Here is a 14,798-nt window from a genome sequence, read left to right as displayed (position 1 = left end):
AAGGCGGTATCCTGTAAAGAGGGATGAACAAGTTCGCAAAGTAGTACCTATCAGGGGATGGGTCTTCATGTCTCTTGGTAATGTGTTATAGCACCAGGGAGCTCTGTTCAGAGGTATGCTACACTGGGATTGTTCTAATCGGGGCCATAATTTAGTGGGTTGATGACGGTTCCAGTCAATCAGTCTGGTTAAGTGGGTCGCTTGGTGGTATTTACGAATATCCGGAACTGCTAGACCTCCGTATTGTTTGGGTAGCATGAGTAGTCGTCTATTAAGTCTAGGCCGCTTATGTGCCCATACGAAGTCGAAAAACAGGGCTTTAGTCTGGTCAAAGTATCTAGTGGGGATTTGGATCGGGAGAGCTTGTAAAAGGTAGAGAAATTTAGGAAGAATACACATCTTGAAAATATTGCATCTACCGAACCACGAATGTAATCCCTTATGCCATTTGGCGAGCAGTGTCCTCACCGCCGTTAGTAGTGGAGGGAAATTCAGGTGGAATATCTGTGACATTTTGGGGGGGATATTTGTACCCAAATATCTTAGGGCAGTGTTTGTCCACTTAAATTTAAAGCTGGATTGAAGAGTTGTTATGAGGGGCGGGGGTAACCCTACACCCATGGCTTCGGACTTGTTGAAATTAATCTTCAAGTTCGAAAGACTACCATACGTTGTGAACTCTCTTAAGAGGTTTGGTAGGGAAATCACTGGATTCGTGAGTGAGAACATATCGTCTGCATATGCAGCAATCTTCTGCTGTGCTTCTCCTATCCACACTCCACTAATGTCTGGGTTGGCACGCACCGTGCGCAGGAAAGGTTCCAGTGACAGGGTGAAAAGGAGCGGGGACAATGGGCAACCCTGACGTGTTCCATTCTTGATCTCAAAGGAGTCCGACAAAAACCCGTTGGCTCGGACACGAGCTGAGGGATCAGCATAGATCGAGTTTATCCAATGTAACATACATGGTGTTGCCCAGCCCTATATGCTTTAGGACGGAAGACATAAAATGCCAGTTCACCCTGTCAAAGGCTTTCTCCGCGTCCGTGTTTAGGAAAACACAGGGAGTTTTATGCCTATTAACAGTATGTAGGAGGTTAAGGACTTTAATTGTGTTGTCCCTTGCCTCTCTGGTTGGGACAAAGCCAACTTGGTCCAAATGGATCAGGGACGGGAGAAAACATTGAATCCTAGTGGATAATATTTTCGTAAAGATTTTGAGGTCCGTGTTGAGAAGCGAAATTGGCCTATAGTTTCCACATGCTGTCGGGTCTTTCCCCTCTTTGGGGATCACCACTATGTGTGCCGAGAGAGAGTCACGAGGGAATGCAACGTCGGAACCTAAGGAGTTGAAAAATGTATGCATAAAGTTCCCTGAGAGATGGCAGTAAAGTCTTGTAATATTGACCCATCTGGACCGGGAGCTTTCCCTAGTTTTGTGGCCCCAATCGCCGCCTGTATCTCTTCTAAAGTGATGGGTGCGTCAAGTAACTCTCTATCTTCCGTGGTCAATTTGGCATGTCTGATTTAGTCAAGTAGTCGTCTATGTGGGATTGAGGGGGCGATGGCTTCGAGAGGTTGTATAGTGACGTATAAAAATCTTTGAATTCCCCTGCTATATTCCGTGGGAGAGTGATCTTTCGACCGGAGGGTGTTATAACGTGTGGTATATAATTTGCAAGCACTTGCTCTTTCGGGGATCTAGCTAGCAGTTTCCCACATTTGTTCCCTGATTCGTATGAAACCCGTCTGCAGACCTGTATTGCTGCCTTGGCCTTGAACATCATTAGGTCGATAATTTTTTAGCGTAATAGCAGTATCTCCGCCTCTGAGGAGGGAGTTTGAACGTGTTTGTGTCGGGCTTCAGCTAGGTTTAAGTCATCAAGAAGCGACGTCAATTGTGAATTGCGCCGCCTCTTTATGCGCGCTCCGTGTTTCATTAATACCCCGCGGATCACCGCCTTGTGGGCTTCCCAAACGATGCCCGGATTACTATCAGGGGTGTCATTGGTTTGGAAATAGCAGTCTAGCTCCTTAACTACATCTTGGAGGACCTCTTCATCTTGTAGAAGACTTTCATTTAACCTCCAATTCCTAGACCTAGCAGTGGTGGAGTCTGTCAGGGCATAAGATAAGAAGACTGGGGCGTGGTCGGACCATGTAATAGCTCCAATCGAGGAAGCCCGAATTGCATGAAGTTGGGAGTGAGGGATTAGGAAATAGTCAATCCTTGAGTACAGCTTATGTGGTAATGAGTAAAAGGTGTAGTCCCTTTCAGTCGGGTGGAGAATTCTCCAGGTATCTACAAGTTGTGCCCTATGTAAAGATCGGGCAATGCGTTTCCGCATGCCAGGGGTAATTGAGGAATGTCCCGTAGAGGTATCCTCGGATGGAATTAGGGGAACATTAAAGTCTCCCCCCAAGATTAGTTGGCCCTTGGAGAATTCAAGCAATAAGTCTAGTGTCTTGGTGATGAAATGATCCTGTTGGCTGTTAGGGACATAGAGATTTGCTAGGGTCACCTCGATGCCGCCAATCGTACCCCTGAGGAACAGATAGCGTCCCTCTCGATCGGCCATCACGTCCACACATTTCCAAGGAATGGATCGTGAGATGAGTATGGATACGCCGCGTGATTTGGCGGACCCATTCGTGGAATGATACACATTCGGGAAAAATTTGTTTTTCAGTATGGGGAGATTGCCTTCTCTGAAGTGCGTCTCTTGCACAAATGCTAAGTCAGTCTTAAGACGGCGTAGATCATGTAGAAGCATACGCCTCTTTTCAGGTATATTTAGACCTTTTGTATTTAGGGAAAGGATTTCCACTACCTCCATGGCCCCGATTCAAAAAAAAAAAAAAGGGAGGGGGGGGGGCGGAAGATCAAGAGGGGGGTTCAGGAGAAGGGGGAGAGGAAGGAAAAAGGAGGGTAGATCTAATGAGAGGTAGAAGGATAAGAAAAGAGAAAGAGGTGGAGTAGATAATCAAGACACCCCCAACGGGTGCAAATTGAATAATCTAAGAATTTAGCACTATAGTGCTAGAACGCTCTCCAGATCTGGTCTGGGTATCGAGCGCGTACCTATGTGGGGTAACGGAAAGAAACAGCCTGCGTATGGGCTCACCAACCGCTCTCCCCCCATCCCGACTGATATATAGTATGATAATGGAAGAATAGTGATGGCTAATACATAAAGACAGATCAAATAAAGGAGGAAAGATCAGTACCGTCCCATAGTTATGTTGTAATTGTATAAATCACATGGATATCACTCATTCGCCCTTACATTAGAAAACAATGTTAATAACTATAACTGTAACCATCATGCTTCAAAAAACCTATGGAAAAAAGAACAGACATTTAGAACTACTTTCCCTTCACCCGTTATTTGAACTTATCTTTCCGGAATATGTCAGTGGCTACATACCTCACCCTCTCCAGTCAGGCAGGGGTCCATCGTTACTCAAAACCACCCCTCCTCCCTTAATGTGGTACCGTTCAGGAACTCCCACCTCAGCAGTGCCACCCCTCAATTGCCCACAAAGCTAGTGCAACCCAGGAGGGGGGAGGACCAACAATCCAATCAAGTTCGGCCAAACAGCCTGGGGAAGGTAACACGGAGCATCAGATAGTGTCAGTAGGTGGATCAAAATAGGGAGGGAGGGGGGGAGACATCTATGGGGCAGGGTGCAATGTAATTTATCCCAGCCAGGAGCACGTCAAGCTTGTGAATGTCCTGATAAACGGATGTTGCAGGGGTTCTCCCCATTGTTCCTGGCATATATCTCCAAATCCCCTTCTGATCCTGTAAGAGCAGAGGTGAACATCCTAACGTCTGCTGGCAGGGGATCTGTTTGGGGTAGAAAGCTCCGGTCTCAGATAATGATAGGTATCGGGAGGAAGGGGGAGAGAATCCATTGATTGACAAAGGGCAGGGTCTGTCGCCAGGGAAAGGTGGTTAGTCTGAGTAACATGGAGCAGCTAAAATACTCAACCGAGGGACAAATAAAGACATCCACATGCAGAGATTAGAGAGGGACTGGTATCAAGCAGGACGATCAGGACTCACGTTTTGCTTCAGTTGAGGAAGCCCGCTGTCTTCTCCTGGATCGTTGCTGGCGTGGAGGTTGTTGGTTCCTGTTCCCTGAAGATCCCGGGCGGCCTGCAGGGCGAGGGATAATAGTGAACCAGTTCGGAACTCTCAGCGGTTCAGTTCCCAGGAATGCAAAGAGATCCGGTAGATCCGTCGGGGAGCGTAGGGTGAAGAAAGCATTGTCCTTTCTGAAGGTTACCGCTAAGGGGTATCCCCATCGGTAAGTGTAGCCTTGTCTCCTGGCCAACTCCAAGACGGGTCGCAGCATAGCCCTTCTCTGCAGTGTGGCTCTGGAGAGGTCCGGTAAAATCTTAATGGTGGCGCCATCAAATTCCACATCACCACCCTCCCAGGCCTTACGGAGGATGAGCTCCTTCTGGGTGTAGTGGTGAATCCTGCAAAGCACATCTCTGGGTCTATCCTGATCTGCCGGTCTGGAACCTAGGGTTCTATGGACCCTGTCTAGCTCAAGGGATGGTGGTGATGTGCCTAGGACCCTCTGGAAGATGGCCACTACTGTCGCCACCAAATCCTCCGCCCCAGTGGCTTCAGGGAGGCCTCGCAACCGCAAATTGTTGCGGCAGCTGCGGTCTTCCATGTCCTCCAAATGTAACTGTAGATCTATGGCTGTAGCTGCTTGGGCTTCCTGGGAGCGCTCTAGCTCCGAGATCCGGTGAGTAAGGGAAGATATCGAGGCTTCTCCGGAGTCCACGCGGTCTGTGAGTGCATGCAGCTCCTCCCTGACCTCTTGGATATCCCGGCTATGTGCTTCCTCCACCCGGAGGATGAGGGACTCAATATCTGACTTGGTAGGGAGGGCCTCAATGTCAGCCTTGGTAGGGAGGGCCTGCAAGATGGCGCGGAGGTCCTCCGGCATACTGCTTGGCACTTGTGACGGGCCAGGCATGTCTGTGTGAAAGGCTGCTGGCGTTTCCAAAGAGAGATCCGAAGCGGTGGATGGAGCAGGGGATCAAGGCAGCTCCAGCACATTCTCCTCTGACATATGCTGTACAGGTGGCGCTGAGACTATGGCGCCCGGCGATACCCTCTGTGAGTCTCGGAAGTAGCGCTGGATACCGCTCTGAGGGGTGAGTGATCGGTTGTTGCCAGTTGTCGATCTTGTCCTGTATTTTTTGGTGGCTATCATGCCTCCCAGTTACCCGGCTAAAGCCGTCAGATTAGCGGGATGGAACGGGGAGATCAGGAGCACTTAGAAAACACGTCCGCTCTCGGCCATTGCTAAGCCACGCCCCCCTGAGCTCATATTTTAACACTCATTCAACAATCCACTTTGTCCTCCAGTTTTTCATTCTTTATTTATTGCCTAATTTTCTCATTATCTATCTAGCTGCCTTAAAACCCCCCTGGGGGACCCTTCCCATTTTTTTTAGAGTGATGTCATGTGACCTCCCAGAATCCTCCTCACCTCTCCGGTAATGTGTTTTATTATTAGAGATAAGAGTGATGTCATGTGACCTCCCAGAATCCTCATCACCTCTCCGGTCAGGTCTGTGTTTTATTAATAGAGATAAGAGTGATGTCATGTGACCTCCCAGAATCCTCCTCACCTCTCCGGTCAGGTCTGTGTTTTATTAATAGAGATAAGAGTGATGTCATGTGACCTCCCAAAATCTTCCTCACCTCTCCGGTCAGGTCTGTGTTTTATTAATAGATAAGAGTGATATATATATATATATATATATATATATATATATATATATGACACGCAGGGATTTAAGTCCTTCCAACAAATGCGGGCTGACTGACTTACCACGTTCAATATATATTCTTCTATTACCAACATCGACACACCATTCGTACCCAATTCGGCACGTTGGGAAACCCCATAACTACACCTCAGCTAGAAAAATTATTACGACACCCTGACCCCACTAAACTTATTTCCAGATACTACGCTACCCTCATGACTGATAACAACCCCAGATTTCAAAAAGCTCAGATAAAATGGCCCCTTATGGACTCCACACTGACAGACGAGGACTGGACAGAATTTAGTAAAAACATATAAAACATCAGTAATAGCATCCAAAGACCAGGTCATTAATGTAAAAATGTTCCATCAATCACACTTAAACCCTGCTAGGTTATTTAAACTAGGACTGACACCCACAGCAAACTGCTTTAGAGGATGTGGCCAGGCGGCAGACTTTATACACTGTTTCTGGACCTGTTCAATAGTTCAGGACTTCTGGCCGGAAGTAGAAACCTTCATTTCACTGGCGCTAGGCCTCCCAAACATTTTACACCCCAAGAATTGCCAGCTGGGGATCTCCCAAAAAAAGGTATCCTCCATTGTTATGCGAGGAAAACTATACTATTGTCATGGAAAGGATCACAGATACCACTAAAATCCCTATGGCTAAAACTGATCAATGACTCGATACCTCTATATAAACTTACAATTTGAAGTTCGAAAAAAAACCAAAACCTTCTATAAGATCTGGAATAGATGGCTGGCCATCCCGTTAACCCTTCCACAAGACAAATGATTGGATAGGTAATGTCCACAACAGATGAAGTGAACCCGAATCATAAACTCATTCCCATGGTGGTTAAGTAAGCAGAGCAATACATACTGTATATTCCTGGCAATTCATACTGAATGACTGCGAGAGACTTGATAGGTGAAAATTGTTTATTGGACACTTCTGTGAACTTATGCAATAATATAATGCTGTGAATCACCAAAGTTGTTTTATTTCTGTGTATGTTGACACAAAACTTCAATAAAAAAAAGAAAAGAGATAAGAGTGATGTCATGTGACCTCCCAGAATCCTCCTCACCTCTCCGGTCAGGTCTGTGTTTTATTAATAGAGATAAGAGTGATGTCATGTGACCTCCCAGAATCCTCCTCACCTCTCCGGTCAGCTCTGTTTTATTAATAGAGATAAGAGTGATGTCATGTGACCTCCCAGAATCCTCCTCACCTCTCCGGTCAGGTCTGTGTTTTATTAATAGAGATAAGAGTGATGTCATGTGACCTCCCAGAATCCTCCTCACCTTTCCGGTCAGGTCTGTGTTTTATTAATAGAGATAAGAGTGATGTCATGTGACCTCCCAGAATCCTCCTCACCTGTCCGGTCAGGTCTGTGTTTTATTAATAGAGATAAAAGTGATGTCATGTGACCTCCCAGAATCCTCCTCACCTCTCCGGTCAGGTCTGTGTTTTATTAATAGAGATAAGAGTGATGTCATGTGACTTCCCAGAATCCTCCTCACCTGTCCGGTCAGGTCTGTGTTTTATTAATAGAGATAAGAGTGATGTCATGTGACCTCCCAGAATCCTCCTCACCTGTCCGGTCAGGTCTGTGTTTTATTAATAGAGATAAGAGTGATGTCATGTGACCTCCCAGAATCCTCCTCACCTGTCCGGTCAGGTCTGTGTTTTATTAATAGAGATAAGAGTGATGTCATGTGACCTCCCAGAATCCTCCTCACCTCTCCGGTCAGCAGGTAGATGATCTCCAGGGTGAGGTTTAGTATCCTCTCAGTCATGTGACTCTGGTCCTCCTCCATCCTCAGTGATGTTATGTGATCTCTGCGGGTTTCTCTGTAGAAGGATAGTGGAGAATTATCTGGACAGTATTGGTTGTATAATATTAGGATGGGTGTATAAGGGGGTTAATAGGCAGGTTGTCCCCAGTAGCACATGTAGATTGGGTTACTTTGTGTTTGTTGGATTTCTCGCACCTCGCTCTCCTGTTATATCCTGTCTTCTCTGCTTGATCAGAGGTTACGTTCTCCATGAAAAGTCTATTTGGCCTCAGAACTATTTTTGCTTAGTTTTAGCCTGTCACAGACTTTAGAGCTGAGGGAAGCTTCTCCTCGGCTTCTACTTGGCTCTGACGTGTCACATGATAGAACACTTGGAGGGTGATGGTGGGAGATTTGTGCTAAGAGGGGGGATTTGGTGGGGGGGGGATTTGTGTTGGGTGGGGGGATATGTGGGGGAGAAGTTGTGCTGGGGAGGAATTTGGGGGAGTAGGGGATTTATTCAGAGTCAGTTCTTCATACCCATTAGAAGAGGATGTGTTATATCTCAAATGTAATTACAAGTTGTGCAAGAGGAAGCAAGTTTTGGGCAGGAGGTGAAGACATCTAAGACCATTGCTTTTACACGGTCAAAAGTGATGTTTCTGTCCCTCACACGGTGACGGATGGAGAACTCTTAGGAACAGTTGTCTGCATGGAGATGCAGGGAGCAATAGTCTGCATGGAGATGCAGGGAGCAATAGTCTGCATGGAGGTGCAGAGGGGGTAAGTCTGCAGGGAGATGCAGGAGAAGATTTCTGTCAAGTGTTCACATTCAATCTTCAGGCTCTAACTATGATCAAAGTATACTGAAATCTGTAAATATGATGGCAATGATTAATTCTATGGGCATCCCATATCCCAATCCCTATCCAAGTTCTACCCCCCAATAAAACAACAAAAACAAAGCTTGCAAAAGACTGTTCATTGTCTCTGGAAAGGATGCATGAAGTCTGGCAGTGCGGTGATTTGGCGGATTGTTTGTCAGTAGTGCTAACACCATGTCTACATTCATATCTAATATTTGATTTATATAAATGTGATATATTATTCAGCTTCACTGAGAAAGTTGTTCATGATACAAAACTTTGGGAGTCCTGCACACCTGACATTCATATATACTGCCTCCTGACTTACCTCACACCTGACTAGCTCTGTCTTTGGCTGACATCACTTCCTGTCTTCCATAGAGACTTCCTGTCTGGATAGAAGTGAGATCACCACCTTGTGGCGCTCAGAAGAGCTGCGGCCCTGAGAAATGTCTCATGATGTGAAGCGGATATCTCAATTATTCCGCGAGGTTCGGGAGAGTCCCGCATTTCTGCAGCGGCTCCCGATCTACCAGGAATGATCGGTGTGGGGAACAGCTGTGAAGACCAACTCTGTCCCCGCAGACATCTCTGCAAACAGCTTCCGCTCCTAGCATCCCCATCAACACTAAACAATCTGTCCTTGTAATTAGGGCTCCGGCGGACATTTTGTGGTGGACCAAATTGCATTGATTTTAATGGGAGAATTCTCAAACGCTAGAGAACAAATGTTCTTCTTGTGTTGAGTCTCCGTTTTCCTAAGAAAAACACCTCCTTACAGCATAGGACAAAATATAAATATATATATATATATATATATATATATATATATATATATATATATATATATTATATATATATATATATATTATATATATATATATATATATATATATATATATATATACACACACATACACACTGTTTGTTTATATGTTATGTTTTTTACTTTATTTCAGAGCATATATATATATATATATATATATATATATATATATATATATATATATATATATATATATATAATCTGCTTTTGAAGTAAAAAAATTAACAAGTGTAAAAAAATAAAATAAAAAGCTACTGACTCTGCTCTCCCCTGCCCTACCAACACTGTCCACTGCCTCAACCCCCTCTCCCCAAAACGCATTGTGAAAATAAATGAAGAAACAAATTAAATTGTAAAAAAATCAATTAAAAAAAAAAAAAAACGTCTGGCACCGTCCACTGCCACATACCACCCACCCCCTTCCCCAGAAGCATTGTGGAAAAATATTAAAAAGGTGGTTTAAAAAATATTTTGCCACAGGGGGGGGGGGGTTGGGGAATGTGGGCGCGAAGAGCCACCTCCCTGAAATGAGTTTTTGCAAGTTGGGATGTCTGTGTGAAGACAGCCATGTGCTTTATATCCTTAAACTGTAATTACATGCAGTAAGACACTAGTTCTGGTGACACGCTGGGATTCCCTCACTTTGGAGGGATTTCTTCTCACTTCCTGATTTAGCGATGGGACAGGAAGTGAAGCGAATCGGAAACTGATGACAAAAATAAAAAATCTGACAGGGGTTATAACTAGAGTTGTCACCTCATCCCTTTAAACCCGAACACATATGAATTACACGGGTTCTGAGGCTTATTGAATGCAGATAAGACCCCAACTGAGTTTAATTACAACCTTAATTAGCGACAGAACCCGTGTAATTTATATGTGTTCAGCTTTAAAGGGATGAGGTGGCAGCCCTAGTTATAACCCTCTCTTACTTTATCCAAAATGAGAAAAAAAAGTTTGACCTTTAGTTGCACTTTAACAACTTGACCCCCCGGTCCAATTCTGACCCTTCTCTTATACATGCAAAAATCAACATTTCTTTGCTAGAAAATTACTTAGAACATACAAATATGATATATTTTTTAAAGCAGAGGCCCTAGAGAATAAAATATTGGGTGTTGCATATTTTTATGTCACGCGATATTTGAGCAGCGTTTTTTAAAGTGCGTTTAATTTGGAAGAAGTACACTTTAATTAGTTTTAGTCCAGACAAACACAAAATAATAACCAATTTTCTGGTAAAATACAATAAATGATGTTATGCTGAGTAAATAGATACCTAACATGTCAGGCTTTATAATTACATACGCCCATGGAACTCTGCCAAACTACAGTACCTAAAAATCTCCACAGGCGGCACTTTAAAAGCCTTTAAGAGTTACCAGCTTAGAGTTGCACAGGAGGTCTGGAGGGAAAATGATTGCTCCCGCTCTGATGTTCACGGCAATGCCTCACATGTGTGGTGCGATCACCGTTTACATATGTGTGTGGGACTTATGTATGAGTTCGCATTTGCACATGAGCAAAGGGGGTGGGGTGCTTTCATTTTTTTAAATGTATTTTATGTATAACTTTTTTTTTAACACTGTGCCTTTAATTTTTTATCAACTTTATTGCTATCACAAGGGATGAACAACAAGCAACATGACAGCATAGCTCCCAACTGTCCCTGATTTCGAGGGACTGTCCCTGATTTGGAGCAATGTCCCTCTGTCCCTCATTCCTCCTCATTTGTCACTCATTTTGGTCTGATCTATATAGTTGCATATAAAATGCACTTTTTATCTTTCAAAAAGTGTTTCCCAGTGCTAAACCTTTCATCCAATTTCTAAATTGCTACAACTGTACATCTTAAAAGGCAATATAAGGAATAGTAGAGGTAAAAAAAAGTCCCTGTGGATTTAATTAACCTTTTTTTTGTTAATTCTCCTTTAAGGGGGTGTGGCAGGGGGTGTGTCCTATGCCTACATACATTTGTTAGTAGGTGCCCCTCATTCCCATCTCAAAATGTTGGGAGGTATGTGACAGTGTGAAAGGTGGAGACAACAGAGGTTTAAATGCAGGAGGTTGTGAGAAGTAAAAGGGAGCCCTGGAGCAGGTGGAATAGAATGGAACTAGCAGAGGGCCGGCATGACAGGGAGATAAGGGTACAGCAGGGGTTAAAATAAAAGTTGTTTTAGATTTATTATTAAGGGATTGGGTAGAAGTTAAATGGTTGAATGGGAGGGGTTTAGGTTATTTAAGGGTCAGGAGGGGTCTCCCGGGCATCATTGCGGGGAGAATTACAGTGAGGAGGAAGTTTGTGACCCTGTGCAACAGAGCAATGGCGGATGTGGACGGTTTATTAGCCCAACTGCGGGCGGCGGCGGCCACCCATGGCCCTGGATGGCTGCACAGCCAAGTGGCTAAACTCCTCGGACCTACAGCTGGAGAGGAGGTGAGGGGGCAGGATCTTCCACGCGCCCGGAGGTCTCGGCCTCCGGAGCGTTTTTCTCCAGAAGCCTCCCCCAGAGCTGCACGCCACTTTAGGAGCCCCCCAGAGCGGGACCCGTCGGGACCACCGGCGAAACGACACCCTGTTTCGTCCGGTGTGGTTCCCGGTCGGAATCCTCGGCAGCGGCGGAGCTCAGTGGGCGGGGCGTCGGCAGGACCCAGCGTTTCCCCCCCGCCCGCTCGACGTGGGCAGCGTGAACGGAAGGACGCTCCCTGTGCTGTGGACGCAGCCAGGGAGAGGTCTCAGCGCGGGAGGATGACGTCAACGGCCGCCGGGCTTTCCCCATTCCCGGCCGGCGGCTCGGAAGTCCGGAGCGTGACCCCGTCCAGGAGGAGTGGGCGGCCCAGCAGTCAGGTCTCCAGGACGCCTGTGAGGAAGACAGTGACAGCGGTGGGAGGAGCCGGCATCGGGAGGCGTGGTCAGCGAGGTCAGGAGACGGCAGCATTCAGGCCCTCTTCCCCGGGGATGGATGACTCGGAGCCCCTGCAGGAGCCCAGTGATCGGTCTGAGGGAGAACTGAGCAGGTCGGAGGAGGACGAAGTGCAGGAGCGTCCGGCGCCATCGGATTCAGGAACAGCGGCGGCGGGGTCAACCCCTGGTCGGCCCGGTAAGTCACGTTCTGTTGCTTACACACCTACAAATGCCTTACAGGGGTTGTTGGGGGCGGCTGATGTGGGGGGAACTGGTAACATATCGGGTGGGCCGCAACCAGGGGCGGTGTCGGCAGCCAGTACATTGCCAGTGGGCCCGGGACATTCTGCTGGGGGCACGGAGGGGCAGTTGCAGGCGCTATTAGGGGGTCTGCGGGATTTAGTCCAGAAGTTTGGGTCGGGTACGGATGGGCAGGCGCCGCAAACTGCGGTGTGGGTCCCCGCAAGTGCGGCATCGCAGGTGGGGGGGGAGGTGCCCCCTACGGCTGATGCGGGGGCGACAGCCCCCTGGGGGTCAGTGCACCCGGTAGGGTCAGCACCGGCCACGACTGTTGTGGCTGCAGGTGAAGGGGAAAAAAGGACGGACGTGGTTCGCATTGCGGATGCCGCAAAATGCGAGGTGTACGTCTGCTTTGAGGGGCCGCTTGGGGCTCATTTGAAGTCGGAAGTGCGTGAAAAAATTGTGAAAGGGGAGTATGTGGAAATTTTTTCCCTTCTCCCTTTGGAAAAGTTTAACCTGGACAGGGTTAAGCCGGATGACAGTAAGAAGGAGGATGAAGAAAAACGGCGGTATCGGTTGATTCCGCGCACGTTTTCTAACTGGCTGCAAGCATTTGCGATTCTGGCAAGTGTAATCGGTGAAAAGAACCCCGAACATTGTTCGGCGCTCTTTTGCTACTTGGACGCCATTGGAGAGGCATACAGAGTTTATGGGGGTACAGCATGGCTCAGGTATGACGAGCAGTTCCGACAACGGAGGGCGGTGCGCCCCTCCCTTCGCTGGGACCATAAGGACATTAGCCTCTGGATGAAGCTTATGTCCTCAGCTCGGGCCCCGAATCAGTTTTTTCCAGGGGGGGCCGGCGGTTCTTCTTCACCCGGACAGCCGGCCGCAAAAAAGTGGGGCGTCTGTTGGCAATTCAATGACGGGACGTGTAAATTTGGGAGTGCCTGTCGTTTTAAGCACGAATGCTCAGGCTGCGGAGGATCTCACCCAGGATCCCGCTGCTTTAAAAAAGGAAAAAGTCGCCCAGGTGAAGTGGGTAACAAAAGGGAAGACACCAGTGAGAGTGGAAAGGATGCAGCCTTTCCTAAGTAGGTACCCGGACCGGGCGGCCGCTCGGCTTTTGCGGGAAGGGTTCCTGGATGGTTTTAGAATCCCTAGTTCTTTGACGGTTATTCCACCGGTGGCAAAGAATTTACGCTCAGCACTGAGTCACCCCAGGGTGGTTGAAGAAAAATTGGGGAAAGAAGTGGCATTGGGCCGCATGGCCGGGCCATTTCACGAGCGGCCGATGCCGAATTTAGTGGTATCTCCGCTCGGGGTGGTCCCCAAGAAGGAACCGAATAAATTTCGGCTTATACATCATTTATCATTCCCCAAGGGTGGATCGGTCAATGACGCGATTGACCCTGACGCATGCACGGTTTCTTACACATCCTTTGATGCAGCGGTGGGTTGGGTGCGACGTTGTGGGAAGGGAGCGCTTATGGCAAAAGCGGATATCGAATCGGCCTTTCGCCTCCTCCCGGTACACCCAGACAGCTGTTGGTTGTTGGGGTGTTGCTGGCAGGGTAGGTTTTATGTCGATCGCTGCTTACCCATGGGTTGTTCAATTTCGTGCGCATTGTTCGAAACTTTCAGCTCATTTGTTGAGTGGGCGGTTCGGGATGTTTCAGGTTTGAATTCGGTAATTCATTACCTGGATGATTTCCTATGCGTTGGCCCTCCAGCATCCAAGACGTGTGCTGTGCTGTTGGCCACTTTGCAACATATGGCCGGTATTTTTGGGATCCCGCTGGCACTGGATAAAACAGAGGGCCCTACCACAGTGCTTAGCTTCTTGGGTATAGTCATTGACTCAGAGGCAATGGAATGTCGATTGCCGGAGGACAAGTTGGTGGCTTTGAAAGGGGAGATTAGGGCGACCGTGGCGTTGCGCAAGATTCAGCTTAGAGGCCTGCAGTCATTACTGGGCAAGCTTAATTTTGCATGTCGCATAATTCCTATGGGCAGGGTGTTTTGCCGACGGCTGTCGGCAGCTACAGCAGGTATCAGGTCCCCTCATCATTTTATCCGGATGACCCGTGAGCATCGGGCCGATCTGAGGGTGTGGGACACCTTTTTGTCCACGTACAATGGTAAATCGCTGTGGTTGGCGGGGCCGGTGAGCAATTGCGATTTGCAGCTGTTCACGGACGCAGCTGGGTCTTCGGGTTACGGGGCCTTTTACCAGGGGCATTGGAGTGCTGAACCCTGGCCGAAGGAGTGGCAGGAAGCGGGGTTCTGCAAAAACCTGGTGCTGCTGGAGCTGTTTCCGGTGGTGCTGGCAGTTGAAGTTTGGGGTGAGTCGTTCAAGGATTTGAAGATC

General features: G+C 47.4%; 2 protein-coding genes across 4 annotated transcripts in view; both read right to left on the bottom strand.

Moving 5' to 3' along the window:
* The window catches only part of LOC141105568 (RRP12-like protein), a 305,552-nt gene that overhangs the window by 158,155 nt on the left and 132,599 nt on the right, over positions 1 to 14,798 (bottom strand). The window lies entirely within an intron of this gene.
* The window catches only part of LOC141105411 (uncharacterized), a 37,868-nt gene that overhangs the window by 13,183 nt on the left and 9,887 nt on the right, over positions 1 to 14,798 (bottom strand). Inside the window, exon 3 of the mRNA XM_073595273.1 lies at positions 7,555 to 7,666. Within this exon, the coding sequence (XP_073451374.1) occupies positions 7,555 to 7,666 (112 nt within the window). The remainder of the gene's footprint in view (positions 1 to 7,554; positions 7,667 to 14,798) is intronic.

Source organism: Aquarana catesbeiana, linkage group LG08 (genome assembly GCF_042186555.1).
Source record: "Aquarana catesbeiana isolate 2022-GZ linkage group LG08, ASM4218655v1, whole genome shotgun sequence".
NCBI lineage: Eukaryota > Metazoa > Chordata > Amphibia > Anura > Ranidae > Aquarana > Aquarana catesbeiana.
The sequence above is the reverse complement of the archived record's forward strand: the minus strand, read 5'-3'. Positions and strand labels throughout refer to the sequence as shown.